Below are 15,930 nucleotides of genomic sequence, written 5' to 3'. Positions count from 1 at the left end.
ATGAGCATTGCTCAGGAGATGTATTTGTGAGACTCTGAATACCAGCTGCTTGACAGGACCTTCACAAAATTGTTGAAGTCCTAGATATTGTACCCTTTCCAATATAACTTGACATGGCAGCTATCAGGAAACCCGCTCCACTGACTTGCATATCCAGATAAGCACATTGTCAAATTAAGACAAAATTGTAGATCAAGCACACAATGACAAAAAACACGATGGAGGGAAAAAGAAAAGGAAAGCTCTTCAAGCACTTTGAGGAAAGATGAAGCTAATCAAAACAGTTTAGAGGCAAGTGATGCACTGTGCTAAAAGCAAAATCCCCACAACCATCTAATCTCTCCTTAGACCATCCCAATCGTTTCCCTTCATTTCGTTCCCTTCTCAGCCTAAAATCTCTTCCTAGGGGATTCCCTTCCCAAATTCATTCCCTTCAGATTCTTGCACTCCAACGACATTCCCTTCCCTATTCCCTTCTCCAACAGGCTTCTAATATTATATCATTTTCGCATAACTATCATAATGCATATAATACGACTGCAATACGTGGTACGTATACACTATACATGCATTTTGTACTAAATTCCCTAATCAGTTGCATTTATCAAATCTCTCTCGGGCCAAATATGTTCCATCTCCCTTTTCCTGCTTTCGGTCTGGCCCAGCAGCAGATCTCCTCTATTCTCTCTCTCCTTTCCTTCCCAGCCTAGGAGAAGTTTCTCCTTCCTCCAGCCATGGAAGCAAAGCAGCCGCTATCTCCAAAGTCAAGCGCCCCTTCTATCTCCATCGATCCAAGCCCCATTCGAATCCGAATCCCCTCTATCTCCAAGCAGATTGAAATCTCCTATCCTATCTCTAGTCGAATCCAACTTGAATAGTTCTCAATCTCAACCTGCTTGAAGATTTGGATCTCTTCATCATAATCTCCAATGGCGGCCAAGTTGAGATGTTTGAGGGGGGGGGGGGCAGAAGAGAAGAGAGGGGCGGAGCCCTATGCTATCGCCTTCATGGATGGCACCCTCAGATGGGGAAGAGGGCCGAGCCCTTCCTACCATCACCGTTGACGGATGTTATTGTGCCGCAGCCGCTCAGCCTGCGCCCGTGATGAACCCTGGTGTGCCGACGAGTTGAGTCGTCACCACCGTGGATGTGCTATGTCGTGTTGTTCTTTTTTTTGTTGTGTTATTTTGCCAGCATGTGCTTTCTTGTTCGATCTCCGCCGTGGGTGCATGGCCAGTTGGCTGCACCGGCATTGCGCTGTCATATTTCATGTCTCTGGTTGTGCCGTTGAGCTGGCCGCCGTGCTCCTTGAGCGCGTTGCTGTCGCCACCCCTCGTTTCCGCCTCTTCCTCCCGAGCGCGCAACATCAACGATCCTTCCGCCTGAGCGCTCGACGGGATAGGAGAGAGAATCATGTGCCCCTAAGAATCTCTCTCCTATCCTATCCCACGTCGGCCCGCGACAAGCAACCATTGGAGCTCGCATTTCGTTCCCGTTGCTGTCTTTTTCCCATTGTGAGGGGAACGAGAACCGTGATGGGAACCTTGGAGATGGTCTTATGTGAAAGATTGAGCAGCACTAGTGATTATTGCAACTCAAGTGCAGTGTTAAATTCAATATGATATTCAAGCATCTTTGAAAAGGGGGGAAAGAGAAAAGTACGTAAGTGATGTTGCAGCTGACAAAAAATAAGTGACTAACTGATAAAGAATACTGCTAAATCAAGTAAGTGAAGCTTGCTTCAACAAACGTTGTAAAAAGTTTGTGACGTGCACAATTAATGTTGACATTCATATAGGACCATTCCAACTTGCCTTACCCAAGCCATCGAAATAAAATATGTTGTCATAGCTAATACTGAAATGCATCCATTACACTGTTGAATATCAGGTTAGTTTCATAGGACATGGGTACACCAAGATAATTACTTCGACAAAGAGACAAACTACATCATGATAAATTTATGGTAGGCCAAAAAAATGCTATACGAAATTAATGGTATACGTCAAATGCCTGATATCTCACGGTAATCTAAGATACATGGAAGAATTGTGCGGTTCTCAGATAAATGACAACTTCTATAAGTAGATAAAAAGAGTAAACATATTTGGATATTTGGATAGGGGGTTCAAACATCATAGTAAACATATTTGGATAGGGGGTTAGGTTCCAAAACTTTAAAGTTTAGGTTAAATTTGAACTAAAATTTAAAAATTCTTTGAGTAATCATCATATCTAAATAACTTCTAAGAGTTATCCTCCGTCTCTAATTACCCCATCCGTTTATTTTTATAGGACATATTCGGATTTGAAAAGGCCTTTAAAAGTATACTTTGACCATTCTTACAATATATTATTTGTTGCTACAAAATCAATATTGTATTAAAAGATATGTGAAAATACGAATATATTGAAACAACTTTTGTAAACTAAACATGCATATAATTAAACTAATTGTTAGTCAAAATTTATGAATTTATTTATTTTTAAATCCTAATACGTCCAATATTTTGAAAGGAATAGAGTATCTTATAATGCTTAGACTTTGAATTATACTAAACTACTGAAACAAAAATGTAAGTGAAGTTATCATGGAAGACCCATTCTTACTAAATATAAAGTGTTGACAATCACTGATGGGTTTTTAGCATTTATCAGTCTACCTAATACGGTACACAATCTCAAAAGAAAACAATACCACATGTTTATTTTTATAATTTGTTGATGCGTGCTCGTGAGTGTTGCTTATATGCTCATCGCCAATGGAAACAATGTATCAACTCAAATGAAGTCGCATGAGAAGCTCAATATTTTGATGTATCATATCTAGGCGTGCATGATAAGCTCACGCATGGAGTTGATGCCGGATTTATCACACGGTTGAGCAGGACAAGTCGTGATGCAACAGCTGTGACTGCAAATACTCGCGCAGCCACACAAACCAAGCCACAAACGAGCAGGCGACAAGCGAGCAGAGAGCGCGACAGCGCGAGAGGGACTGCGGGCAAGTGGGCGGGCAGTGCCGCTCGCGCAGCCACAAACGCACGCGCGCGCGCACCACACCACGCAAAACGGACGGAAAAAACGCCGCCCCTCCCCTCCCTTCCCCCAACCAAACGACGCGCGGCAGGGCCGCGGTGCCACCGCCCACACACTCCCACCTCCACCCAGGGCCACGCCACGCGGACCGGAGCCCGGTACGCTGCTCACAGCCAACTTGCCAAGTCCTCGCGAGCGGCGAGGCCACCACGACGCGACAACCAACGCACGCTGAGATCCCCTCCGTTCCGTTCCCCTCCATGGTCTCGGCCAGCACGCCGCCGCCGCCGCCGACTGACGCCTCCGCGGCGGGGGATGACGGTGACGCCAGCAAGAAGGTGAGGAAGCCGTACACCATCACCAAGTCGCGGGAGAGCTGGACGGAGCAGGAGCACGACAAGTTCCTCGAGGCCCTGCAGCTGTAAGCAGACGCAAACCCATCGGGACTTGTTATCCTCCACCGTTTTGATGCGTGCTTTGCTCGAAAGTCTGAAGCTTCGGCCTTTGTGCGGTCGTTGGGCTAAAGATTTGATTTTTCCTGTTCTTTTCGATGCGTTAACTAGGTTGTGCTGAATTTTGATGTTCTGTGCATTGTCCATACACTTGATATAAAACAGTAGCAGTATAGTTTGCTGCAAATATTTGTTTGTTAATTCGTATTGGATTTCTTGTTCATTTTTTATGACTTCATTTGTTCTCTTTGGATTTAAATTCAGAACTTTCTCGGTAAAAAATAATAACTTAATTAGTTGAAGATTTGTTGTCCTTTTTATGTGGAAGTGAAACAATAGGAAAAAGAGATGTATTAAACTACTGTGGTTCACCAGCAGAATAAATAGTAGCACAACTTGGGAGTCCAAGAGGATTTTCAAGAATTTAGCTTGCACATGTTGGAACTTCAAATGATGAAGACTGTAGTCCTCTTTGCTGAAGCGGTGGTGTCAATTGGTCGGGTAGGCTACACACTAGATTTTTTTAAGTCGGTAAAGCATGTGTTCCTGCAATTAGCCTACAGGCTTTTCTGATTCAGAGTTTATCTCTTAACAGTATTTTGATTGTAAGTACTAATCTGGGCCTGGTTGAGCGTACCCTGAACCGATGGACGTTTTGAGCACCACGATTTGTACAATTGTACTGTATGATTAATTCTATTGGTCCCATAGACTCATGAGTCCACACTACATTATTTCTGTACTAAGTTCTTTTCACTGTGTACGAGTGCAACAATTTTGCTTATGATTGTGCCAGTAACGTGCCTTTTGCCCCAACAATGTAACACTTACTGTGGTTGATTTTACATATCTGTGCCAAAGAATTGGCAGTCAATTATAAGATCGGATCTTACATGTGACATTCATGTGTAAAACCTGTTGGATCCTTTTTTCCAGGTTTGACCGTGACTGGAAAAAGATAGAAGCTTTTGTTGGCTCAAAGACTGTCATCCAGGTATTTCAATTATGAATGGAACAAGAAGTCATTTACCGGTTAAAGACTTTATGCTATAATGATTGAAGTGAACCGATGCATCTAGTTGGATCACAGTCTGTCGAGAGAGAGAGTTTTTTCCCAAATCGATAGCTCCACATCCTTGCAGAATAGAACATATCGACGATTAGTAAAGTTGATTATGCAAATACTTATTTAAAGTAGGGATATTTGTTTATCAACTGTGCGCATCGAAGAGGATATGAGATTTTATACAGGTTCGGGTCTCTCTTAAGATAATAGCCTTACGTCTTGTGTTCCCTTGATTAATCTCAGGAGAAGACAATTACAATGAGGATGTATCTATATCTATTCTTATGAATTTCGACGAGTTCTCTCGTGTTTTAAATCCTAAAGCTCTTGTTAGATGAATCTGATCATGACTTGAATCTGCTGTAGATCTCAATGGGTTGCTTATGCTTTTACCCAACCTCGTCCGAGTGGTTGATCTCGCCAAGCTGGAGACTTCTGCCCATTATTGTGCATCGGTAATAACTTTGGCAATGTCCTTCAACCACCACGCCCCTTCTGGAGTATTCAACATCCCTTGAGGCAAGACTAGGGTTTTTGCACCTTGCAGATGTTGAGCAGTATCAGAAATAAACTACCCTTCATTACCTTGTCGGCCCAATGAGCCAAAAATCATTCGGCCAGACAGCGTATGATGATTCTCACGACGTTCACGCTCATATCGAACATACGCTGGTATGAAATGTCTTGATGGACTCGATTCTTCTCGTCGTGCCCCGTCATCACTGTTACATGCGTTAGGGTTCTCATGGCTAGGACTAACCATCACCAGGTCCACCTACTAACCAACAGAGAGCGTATTGACATCGTAGTCTTGCTGCCTTCTTCGTTTGTAGTTGCGTCGAACTCTGAGAAGCAAGGTTCATCCTCCGGAATCTTTCTCTACATTGGCGACTACTTGGTGGTAAAGGCCATAGGAAACTGAGGCCGTAGTAGTAGTTGGGTTTTCTGATCTATTAGCTGTATGATCACGTCAGTAATCATCTTGACCTTCGAGCTCTAAGTCTCGACGCAGAAATTCGCCATCGGAGATCGAGGAACCTCTGTCAACTCATCAGGCTTCATGTAGATGTCGGGTCCGAAGTTGTCATAGAACCCGCCATTGAACTAGCTCATTGCTGGAGACTTGATGCGTTTATTTGATGAAGGCATGTCTTATCATAATCCCATGGATGGTGCCAACTGTCGACGATTAGTAAAATTGATTATGCATATACTTATTTAAAGTAAGGATACATGTTCATCAATTGTGCCAATCAAAGACGATGACATGAGATTTTATACAGGTTCAGACCTCCCTTAGGATAATAACTCTACGTCTTATGCTGTCTTGATTTATCTCAGAAGAAGACAATTACGATGGGGATGTGTCTAGATTTACTCCTACGAATAGCTCTTGTCGGATGAATTTGATCGTGGGTTGAATCTGCTGTGGATCTCAATGTGTTATTTCTGCTTCTATTCGACCTTGTATTGCTTCTGTTTGGCTCTGTCTCGCCTGTCCGACCCCTTCTTGACGTACCCTCTCCCCTCCTTATATAGTTGGGTCAGGGAGACATAACATACTCAAAGTCTCAAACGTAACCTTCCTAGATTGTGTTATTTGGAGAATTCTTTTTTGATCCGGGGACAGTTTCGTGTGGAACACGATGAATTGTTTGAAATATCTGCACATGCCTTATTTACCTTATGACAGTTATTAACCTACCATACAAGGTAACGGATACGTGCACGATGGTACTATATCCTCAGGATATACCATATTTCTAGTAAATCATTAATTATTAATTATCAAATCCTAGTTAGAACACCTTATTAATTCAGATGCATGTTGAGAAATAAAAAAACTACGGGTTGCATTCTTTTTGTCAAGGCAATAAGAGAAGAAGATTGCAGGCTGTCTGAATCTCGTTGTTTTGAGACGCTCCTTTGTCAACATTGCACGAGCTCCTAATATTTTCATTATCAATTATCTCTCCAATAAAACTACTTACATTTTGCATTCTGGCTTTGTTTTGCAGATAAGGAGCCATGCACAGAAGTACTTTTTGAAGGTTCAGAAAAATGGAACCAGCGAACATGTCCCACCTCCGCGACCAAAGCGCAAAGCTGTTCATCCATATCCACAGAAGGCCTCCAAAAATGGTGAGATTTCATATGCACAGAAGTCTCCAAAAAAGCTGTGGTTGACATCAACTTTGTTTTGGATGTGTATTTTGTTATTGCCAGCATCCGTTTTATGTCAAATAGTTACTTGCATATCCTCTGTGTTGGCTTGCAGAACCAAGCTCTACACTCAAGACAGATTCATCTTCCATCCATAGGAACTCAGGCACGAACGCAACTGTTTCTTCATGGGCTCACAATTCCATCCCACCAGTTGTCACCTCATCTATGGTGAAAGGTTTGTATTCCAAGTGCCTCTTCTCTGTAAGGGTTTCGTTGTAATATTCGTCATTTAATTCTTATCCTTCACTCAGAAGATTTAGGTGCTGGAACAATGGGTCCAAACAATTTCTGCTCGAGCAGTAGTGAAGGCCCTCCAAGGGCATGGCAACCTGGTGAAGCCAATGATCAGATAAATCAAGTTTCGTCACTCCGCCGTCAGTACCTCTTGAGATTTCTTATAATTACCTTACAGTGCAGTGCAATTTATCATATTCTAACCACCGCTACTATTTCTGAGACTTATGTTTTGATCTTCCTTCCTCCCTGTGCACTTTTTCTTCTGAGTTTGTATGTTACATTCTAAAAGGAGCTGGTTCCTTCTTTAGAGTGAACACAACCACCAATAACTTACTGATTATGCTTGACATATATGGGACCTAAAATGGAGTAAAACAAAATAGTGCAGTCCATTTCTTTGCACTGACACATTACAAATACTTTCTTAATATCTTTAAATTTACCCTATATTTTATTAGCATCAATATTGGGGTTTTGGCCTTGAACAAACGATTTGCTTGTATTATACGGACTAGCATTGTTGACATTTCAATTCTCTTTCAAATATCTGATACAGTTATGCCGGATTTTACGCAAGTATACAGCTTCTTGGGTAGTGTTTTTGATCCAAGCACAAGTGGTCATTTGCAGAAACTCAAGGAGATGAATCCAATTGATGTTGAAACGGTATGTCAATCATAAATATGACTTATTTTCTTTCTTCATAACCAAAGTCATACTAGTGCACGGTATTGCACCATTTCTCCTCCAACATAATGGCTTCTACCAAATCTATTGTTGCAACAACAGAAGCATAGACAATGTTCTCTCTAGTCTGTATTACGTAATTTTTCTTGAGAATAGTTAAGCTCTCCTCATTCAATCATTGCAATGAACTTTTTGGTCATCACTTTGTAATCTTTGTTGAAACCAAGAGAAAGCATGTTGAATTTGACATTCGCTTAAAATCACCGTTTGGAATTCTCTACTTGTGTTCGTTGACTGGCATTTGTGTCTTCCTTTCACTTTAGGCATTGTTGTTGATGAGGAATCTCTCCATCAATTTGACAAGTCCTGATTTTGAAGATCAAGTAAGCTTGACAACCTGTCTTTGGATGATGCGTGCACTACATTGTTTGCTAAAATTTCATGATTTCATGTTGCCACCTGGCAGTGATAGTTATGTAATACAGGCTGCTCAAGCAATATTTTAGATCTCTGTTGCATATTTCTTTGTTTGCTTCTTTCTCTATGATATCTGTCCTTCTATATTCCTTTTTACCACTCAAAATATTCGTATGCAGAACTATGTGATGATGTTATGCCTGTATTGCTGTGTAATGTATATATTTACAGTTATTATATACTGTGCTGTCAAGGTAGCCAACTTCGCAAATCCCACAAATACATGTTTGATGACATAGCAAACCATTTCAGATGTTTGAAACCTTTAACTGGTTGGTAGCAGAAGTTACTTTCATATAAAGAAACTGCACATGATTTTTTCACTGTTGCCTTTTTAAAGTTGATGCTAATAATCACATTTGGTGCTTCTAGCAGGGCTTGCCAACTGTGATGCAATACTCAGTAGAGCAGGTCTTAGGTTCGAACCCTGAACCCGTCTTGTATAGCACAAACTTTTGATGTCCTGACACCCACACTGCGTAAGTGACGAGCCACAGGATCGTAAGCTATGGGAATATCTAAAATAAAAAAAAGTCAGTACCAAATTCATATATATTTTTCCCTAAAATGTTAGTTTTCAGAAAAGAATCCAGTGTGCGCTAAGCATGAGAGGCTAACCAGGTACGGTAGCAGTGGGAATTGATTTGCAGTGCTATTTAACTCTAGCATTCAGGATAGTTCTGCTATCTATCAGGATGTAACTCTTATTCATCTCAAACGAAAAATGTAACTAACTTGTATTCTATGCCATTTGACACAGAGGAAGTTGCTATCTTCATATAGCACTTCTGATGTACTTGAGCTAGGGAGCTCCAGGAGTTAAGCTCTAGCAATGAGTGCGCCTTTAATGTAAGGTGTGCCTAATTGCCCCCCCCCCCTCTTTCCTCCTATAATGTACTGACAAGTTCACAACTATTTCAGGAATAAAGGCGAATAGTGAGGCCAGGTCTCTCGGCATATAATTTCAGTTTGACAGACCTCAGTATGGTGCTCTGGCGCGGCACTGATGAAGGCGTTTGCACCTTTGTGTTTCTAGATACCTTCAAGCCTTCGGATGGGTACAACCGTGTACAGTAGGCCTCCAAAAGGTGAGATTTGTGTGACCTGATGTGTATATATATTTTTGCCCTGAACGCGTGTACCCTTCCAGCCTTCCTACCCCAAAAGCTTGGTCATCTAGGTGCCCGAATGTTGCTTCAGTTAAAGTCTGTTCTTAGTAATGGAAAGAGGAAAGGAAATTTTGGGTAACGCTGATTGCTCCCTTTTCCCTCCATTGAGTTCTGTTGCTGATAATAGTTTCGTTTTTGGCTGCTATCTGCTAAGGAGCTTCTGCCCCACGCGGCCATGAGTTCCATTCCCATGACATTGTCAAATTACTCCGTCTGAGCAAACATTGTGTGTAACTTTCAATTGAGGTGATCGTAGTGCTGTAAAGCGGCTTGCCTTCCCCGTTCCCATGTAACTCTTGTTCCTATTGTGCATAGGGCGTTGCCCTTGTGTAATAGAAAAATAAATTTTGAATGTAAAGGAGACTTGTGCTACCATTCGAATTCTCTATAGTGTAAAAGCAACCCAGTGACTTGCCACATTGTTTCCTTTTTTTTTTTTTTGTATATCTGCAGTTTGGTTACTCTGGCAATGATTTTGAAAGGGCCAATGCAAATACTGAACTTAACTCCCAGTGCGCTAAGTAAGCTATTTAGCATGCTGGCCACCAAACTAAGTAAACTCACTCCGTAACTGCAAAATCATTTTTATGGACTACACTGTATTTATAGTTACAAGAAGTTTTTCCGGTCTTGAAATGGGTTTTTTCTGGTAAAATAATGAGTTTTTCCGTTGACATTTTTTCGGGCTTAGAATTAGTTTTTTCGGTAGTTGGTTTTCCCATCTCATATTAGGCTTTTCCAGTCACGGGTATAGTAAATCTGTACTTTCGTGGTCATAGGTACTCGTGGTCCAGGTATGTAAATCTATACCTACGTTTATGTAAATCTATACTTCCGTAATCATAAACGTAAGTGGCTACAGAATAAGCTATTAGAATATACCTCTTATATATATATATATATAATTGGCAAATAAAATTTCTATGTAGGATAATTTTATGTAGGATAATTTTATTTTGGAAACGCTTAACTATGGCCAACCGGGGTTAGCCCAACTATGTGGCACCTGTGTGTCTTGGCCTCTTGGATTGGAGTCCCATAACCATGGTAAGAGTCACAATTCACATTTCACAAACCTCAACCGCTTCATCAAATTGCAAAGGCTTTGGAGTTTGGACTGGAACGCTCGTGCTAATTTCGGTCAAAAATGTTAGGCAGCCATCAACAGGTACCATACTTTAAGAGAGGAAAACCTCCAATCTGCGCTGCCGCCATCTCATCTCCGCCGCCAGATGCTTGTCTCGCCTTCGCGCAAATAATTCAGGTACACGAAAAACGCAGAGCCATTCCCGTCGCGCTCCTCCCCGGGCCGACCCCAGAAAAAAACTCGGCCACTGCGCTACCTCGCTCACGCCCACCACCACCAGCAGCGGCGCCATGGCCACCGCCCCCTCCTCCTCCCTCTTCCTGGCCTCCTCCCCCATCTCCACCGCGCCACGAGCCCGCGCCGGCGGCGCCGCGTCCTGCCCGTCCCCTGCCCGGCCGTCCCTGCGCATCCGGCGGTCGTCTCCCGCCGTCGCGGCCGCGGTCCAGGCGGAGCACCAGGCCGCCGTGGCCGCGGCGCTGAAGCCGCCGGCGCTCCCGTTCCGCGTGGGCCACGGCTTCGACCTCCACCGCCTCGAGCCGGGCCTCCCGCTCATCATCGGCGGCATCAACATCCCCCACGACCGAGGCTGCGACGCCCACTCCGATGGTACGCGCCTTGGCCGCTGTTATAGATGCTTACTGTTACTGGGTCGTATCGATTTCGTGACCGCGCTTGTGGGGATTTTGCCTTGTGCGCAGGGGACGTGCTGCTGCACTGCGTGGTGGACGCGATTCTCGGCGCGCTGGGGCTGCCGGACATCGGGCAGATCTTCCCGGACTCCGACCCCCGGTGGAAGGGCGCCGATTCTTCGGTGTTCATGCGGGAAGCTGTGAGTTTCTCAACTTCCTAGTGCGCTATCAAGTTCATTCCTTGCAGTCAATTATTATTTTTTCCTAGAAACGAGCTTGCAGTCGATTCTATGTGGTTTCTGTAAGCATGTTAGGATTTAGGATACCAAGTGTAAATAGGACGGCTTCGAGTGCTTGGAATGCTTTATCAGAACAAACTGTGGAGTTCGTGTCTGATGCTTGCTGAAAAAAATCGCAATTTGTGATCATATAGCACCGCAGTCTATATTGCTTAACTACATTTTCTACTCCAATTAGTTGTAGCTATGTGACTATGTGTCGTCTTGTTTCAAACAAGAATGCTGTTTTCCGTGAATGCTGTTTGGAATGAACAGACCCAAAATACATCCTTGAAAACTCCACAGTTCATTTCCTGCATGCTTCACTACTTTACTGTTGCTCTAGTTTTTCTTCCCCTGAATCTCAAACACAACAAGAATCAGATGCTTCAATCATGGTTATGTCAACAGCCTGTTGTACAAGAAGTCGTGGCAGTTCTTACACGAGTTGTTGACTGCGAATGTGGTCTTTGACCTTTGGACTCTTCAAGGCCAGAAAGTATTCCACGTTTTAAATTTTGTACAAGGCATGCACCATTTGCATAGGACGCTTACTGCACATTAACTCTTGGGACTTTTGGACTCGCTAGACAGAAAGTATTCCCATGCCTTAGAAAGTTAGAATTTGGGATCATCCTATGATTTTTTTCTACATAATCCCGTTGACCATTGAAATTTAGCTTGTTTCCTCTAATTTAGGCATCACAGTATTTGCCCCCCCCCCCCACTCCCTCTTAGTAATTTCAAGCAATGTATGCAGGATGTTATCAGTTATCCAATCAGAGCATGGCTGTTTCCTCCTCTCATACAAGAATTTTGCTACTCTTTTATACATCTATGTGTTGTAGCCTGCAATATACAAGTTGATAACTGATGTTATTATCCTTTTAAGAGTTTGGATTGTCATGCAATTTCAGGTGAAATTGATGCATGAAGCAGGCTACGAGCTGGGCAACCTTGATGCTACGCTGATCTTGCAAAAACCAAAAATTAGTCCATTCAAGGAGACAATCCGGTCTAACTTGTGTGAGCTGCTTGGGGCAGATCCATCTGTTGTTAATCTCAAGGCCAAGACGCATGAGAAAGTCGACAGTTTAGGGGAAAACAGGAGCATAGCTGCTCATACTGTAGTTCTCCTGATGCGGAAGTAGAACACTCGAAGTAGTGAGTTGTATCTTAATACAGGAAATGAATCGTATCGTAGTGAAAAAAAGACTGTTTCAAAAAAAAAAAAGAATCGACATGTGGGAGATATAATAAAGATGGATGCAATGAGAAATTTTGTGTCTAGGTTGTGTTTTGTTTGTTTGTTCTATGAATATTTATTCTGCTTTTACAAGTCATCAATGATATTGGACGTTCTTGCGATTATCTTCTATATTTAGGAATGAGATTCACAATTGATAAACTATACTATTATAACTTTATTGAAATATACTATAATGAAATTTAGTGATCAATGTGACATTTTATTGACTTTCAAAAGTTTTAAAAAACGTCAGTTTTTTTTCACTACAGGTAGTTTGTCTAAAGTTGGAGCTTCCCACTGTACATCTAGAACTATTCACACATCCAGAACTATTCACAATTTTGCATTTCCAAACCTACTGCTTCAGTGAGCTTGCTAGCATAAGAATCCTACATCAGTAAGATTTTCCTCTACATTTCTACTGGCGCATCGGATCATTTTATCATCAGTTGAAAATACTATTTACCATTGAAACTTAGTAACACTCGTTTACATACCATATTACAGCACAAGGTCCAAAACAGAGACCAAAATGGAGCTGCTAAGCACACAACATACTCCAGCGTCCTCCAGTTCTATCTGCGTTCTATTTATTTACTTGTTATTGTTACCTATATCCAGTATTCAAAACAATAGATCTGTTGTAGTTTCAAGTCTAAGCTCGTGACTTAATAAATTACAAATGGCTGGTCTCATCACTCACATATATTCGTCTGTAAAACATCTCTGACATCAACTAAACTACACTAGTTGGACTCAGTTGATGCACATCAGCAGCTAGATCCGCCATGTGCTTGTTCATACTGTGCCACACTGAATATATTTTTTCAGCATCGCGATGCCTTGTATCTGCTGACACGAACTTAAAACCCTCAACCCCACCAACATCTACAAAGCTCCACCCGATCTCCTTCCTCAAATCGATTCTCCTCATTTCAGTCCTAATTTTTAGAGTCTTTCCATCTCCCAGCCAAAGCATAGGTATTTGACTAGGAAACTCTCCATATGTCACTCTCAGGTTCCAAGGCTGACAATTCGTTAGCAGCCTTTTCTGCAAGATCAACATTCCCATGAAGTTGGCAAGCAGCCAAAAGAGGTCCCCAAATGGATGAGTTGGGATGGACAGGCATATCCCTGATGAATTATTCTGCCTCGGCAAACCTCCCAGATCTTCCAAGCAGATCAACTACACAGGCTAATGATCCATACTAGGTTCAATGACGTGGTCTGTTCTCATGCTCTCAAAGCACTTGTAGCCTTCTGAAATCAAACCAGAGTGACTGCAAGCCGTTATCACACTCACAAATGTGATAGCATTTTTATTTCTCGAATACGCAGGAGAGCTACAGATCTTTGTATTAAGAAGATAAGAAATCGAAGCGAGTTTTACACAACGACCGTAGTGCGGTCAAGGTACAGAAGATCCTATTTTGAGCTTATACAGGAGTACAACAAACAAACCACCTAAGCATCAAGAATGGCTATAAGACCAAGCCAATACTGTGTAGCCGCTCCGAGAGGATGAAAAGCCTCTTAGCTCCGGCGGTGCACCAGATGGTAACGTCATCCTAGATTCTAGATATCAGGGAGTCAGTACTGATGTGTTTTTTGTTAAAAATTATGTCATTACGTGAAAGCCAAATGCACTGGCACGTTAGGAGAACTAGTGAGTCCAATCCTTTCCGGTAGTCTGCCGCTGTGCACCCTCGCAAGTCGGTCCACCAGAGCAAGACCGAGGTGTTGTCAAAAGGAGCTTGGACACCCAGTACCTGCCACCAGAGTTCACACGCCAAATTGCAGTGCACGAATAGGTGATCAATGAACTCATGTAGCTGAGAGCAATGGGCGCAAGAGTCATCAGGCTGCAGGCCATGTCTTCGCCTCCTAACCGCAATCCAGAGCCGATCATGGAGCATGAGCCATCCAAAGAACTTAACTTTTGATGGCGCCTAAGTGTTCCAAATCAATTTTGCACCACAAAACGGATAGCACCTTCGAACATGAGTTGATAAGCTAATTTGGATGAGTACACCCTAGATGAAGTCCACCTCCAAATCACACGATCCTCCTCATTGCTCAAATTCACAGATTCCAGCTATGACCACAGGCGTAGGTATTGAGTAAGTGCAGCCACAGAAAGAGGACCGGTGATGTCCCGAACCCACCTTCGATTGCTCAGACCCGCCTTGACTGTTCTACTCCTTGAGCACGGCGCACGCATTTGAAGAGGTGAAGAGCTATTGATTGAATGGAATGGCCCTCGATCCAGGCATCAATCCAAAACAGCGTTGAGTCCCTATTACCGACCTCAAAAATGGTGTAGCCATCGAAAAGTGAAGAAACCTGTTGCTCATGTTGAATCGGGAGAATGGCCCGATTTTGAGTTGTTACAACGCTGCCACCATAGCCACCTTAGGCGCAATGCCAGGCCGGTGAGCCGTAGGTCCTGGAGTCTCAGTCCTCCGAACGCAACTGGTCTGCACACCCTGGGCCATGCTAAGGCACTACAACCGTCGAACACCTCTTTGTCGCCAGCCCAAAGGAACACCTTTTGGATTTTATCAATTTCCTTGATCACCTAAGGCAAAACAACAATAGAGATGAGTGTGTGCGAAGGCATTGCTAACAGCACTGTTTTGACCAATGTAGCGCGGTCTGGATTTGAGATTAGCTTGGCTTGCCAAACCTGGAGTTTGGCGGCTGCCCTGTCCATAATTGGCTGCAGGTGGCTTTTGCGAAGACGATCGACCGTGAGAGGGACACCAAGGTACTATATGGGAAGGAGGATACATCACAAGGTAGATTTTCACTGATAGTTGTGAGGTCTTTGTCAGCACAGCAAATAGGAGCAGCTACACACCAAGGTACTATATGGGAAGGAGGATACATCAGGGCGATTGGGGAGGGTTTGGCAGCCAGCGGCAACAGGAAAACGGTGGCGCCGCCACGAGCATGGCTGGTGCATCGTTGGAGAAGCTCGATCCAGCGCTACGAGTTACCAAACACGATGGGAAATGACGCAAAACAGAGAGGAGGGACAGAGGGTCTCACTAAGAGCTTCGAGGCGGTCGGAGGTGGCTAGTGACAGTGAGATGGCGGTGGTGAGGTCGGAACTTGGTAGGGGCTCGGCTGCGATGACGGAGAAGCAAAAACGGAGGTCAGGGAAGCTTCCTTGGGGTCCAGCGGTGCCGAAGAATCGGTCAATGGGCCTCGGGGCGCAACAGAGAAGGCATGTGACGGTGCGCAGCGACGGAGCTCACCAAAGTTTGGCAGGAGAGGTCGTGTAGTGATGGAACAATGTTGAGGGGCAGAGAAGAATACTCTTCATGCTCTT

The 15,930-nt window shown here is 43.4% G+C and overlaps 2 protein-coding genes across 5 annotated transcripts; both read left to right on the top strand.

Annotated features, from left to right (window-relative positions):
• Window positions 1-3,113: 3,113 nt before the first annotated feature.
• LOC133919512 (protein REVEILLE 6-like) lies at window positions 3,114-9,770 on the top strand. Of its 4 annotated transcripts, XR_009909926.1 has the most exons (10): window positions 3,114-3,460; window positions 4,428-4,485; window positions 6,576-6,699; window positions 6,836-6,958; window positions 7,035-7,157; window positions 7,577-7,686; window positions 8,031-8,090; window positions 8,945-9,038; window positions 9,106-9,272; window positions 9,508-9,770. XR_009909926.1 is itself a non-coding variant. In XM_062363929.1 (9 exons), exons 1-8 carry the CDS (start codon window positions 3,300-3,302, stop codon window positions 9,005-9,007), a joined length of 819 nt encoding a protein of 272 aa, XP_062219913.1. In that variant the 5' UTR covers window positions 3,114-3,299; the 3' UTR covers window positions 9,008-9,038; window positions 9,106-9,770. The 4 variants fall into 4 exon arrangements, 3 of the variants coding, with proteins under 3 accessions (XP_062219913.1, XP_062219912.1, XP_062219911.1); XM_062363929.1 differs by having other exon boundaries at window positions 7,038-7,157; window positions 9,106-9,770; XM_062363928.1 differs by having other exon boundaries at window positions 8,945-9,033; window positions 9,106-9,770.
• A 765-nt stretch (window positions 9,771-10,535) lies between these two features.
• LOC133919513 (2-C-methyl-D-erythritol 2,4-cyclodiphosphate synthase, chloroplastic) lies at window positions 10,536-12,723 on the top strand. Its single transcript, XM_062363930.1, has 3 exons — window positions 10,536-11,046; window positions 11,139-11,269; window positions 12,265-12,723. Exons 1-3 carry the CDS (start codon window positions 10,731-10,733, stop codon window positions 12,496-12,498), a joined length of 681 nt encoding a protein of 226 aa, XP_062219914.1. The 5' UTR covers window positions 10,536-10,730; the 3' UTR covers window positions 12,499-12,723.
• Window positions 12,724-15,930: the final 3,207 nt, after the last annotated feature.

This window comes from Phragmites australis, chromosome 5 (genome assembly GCF_958298935.1).
Source record: "Phragmites australis chromosome 5, lpPhrAust1.1, whole genome shotgun sequence".
NCBI classification, from domain to species: Eukaryota; Viridiplantae; Streptophyta; class Magnoliopsida; order Poales; family Poaceae; genus Phragmites; species Phragmites australis.
Note: the sequence above shows the minus strand (reverse complement) of the source record. Positions and strands in the feature narration are given on the sequence as shown.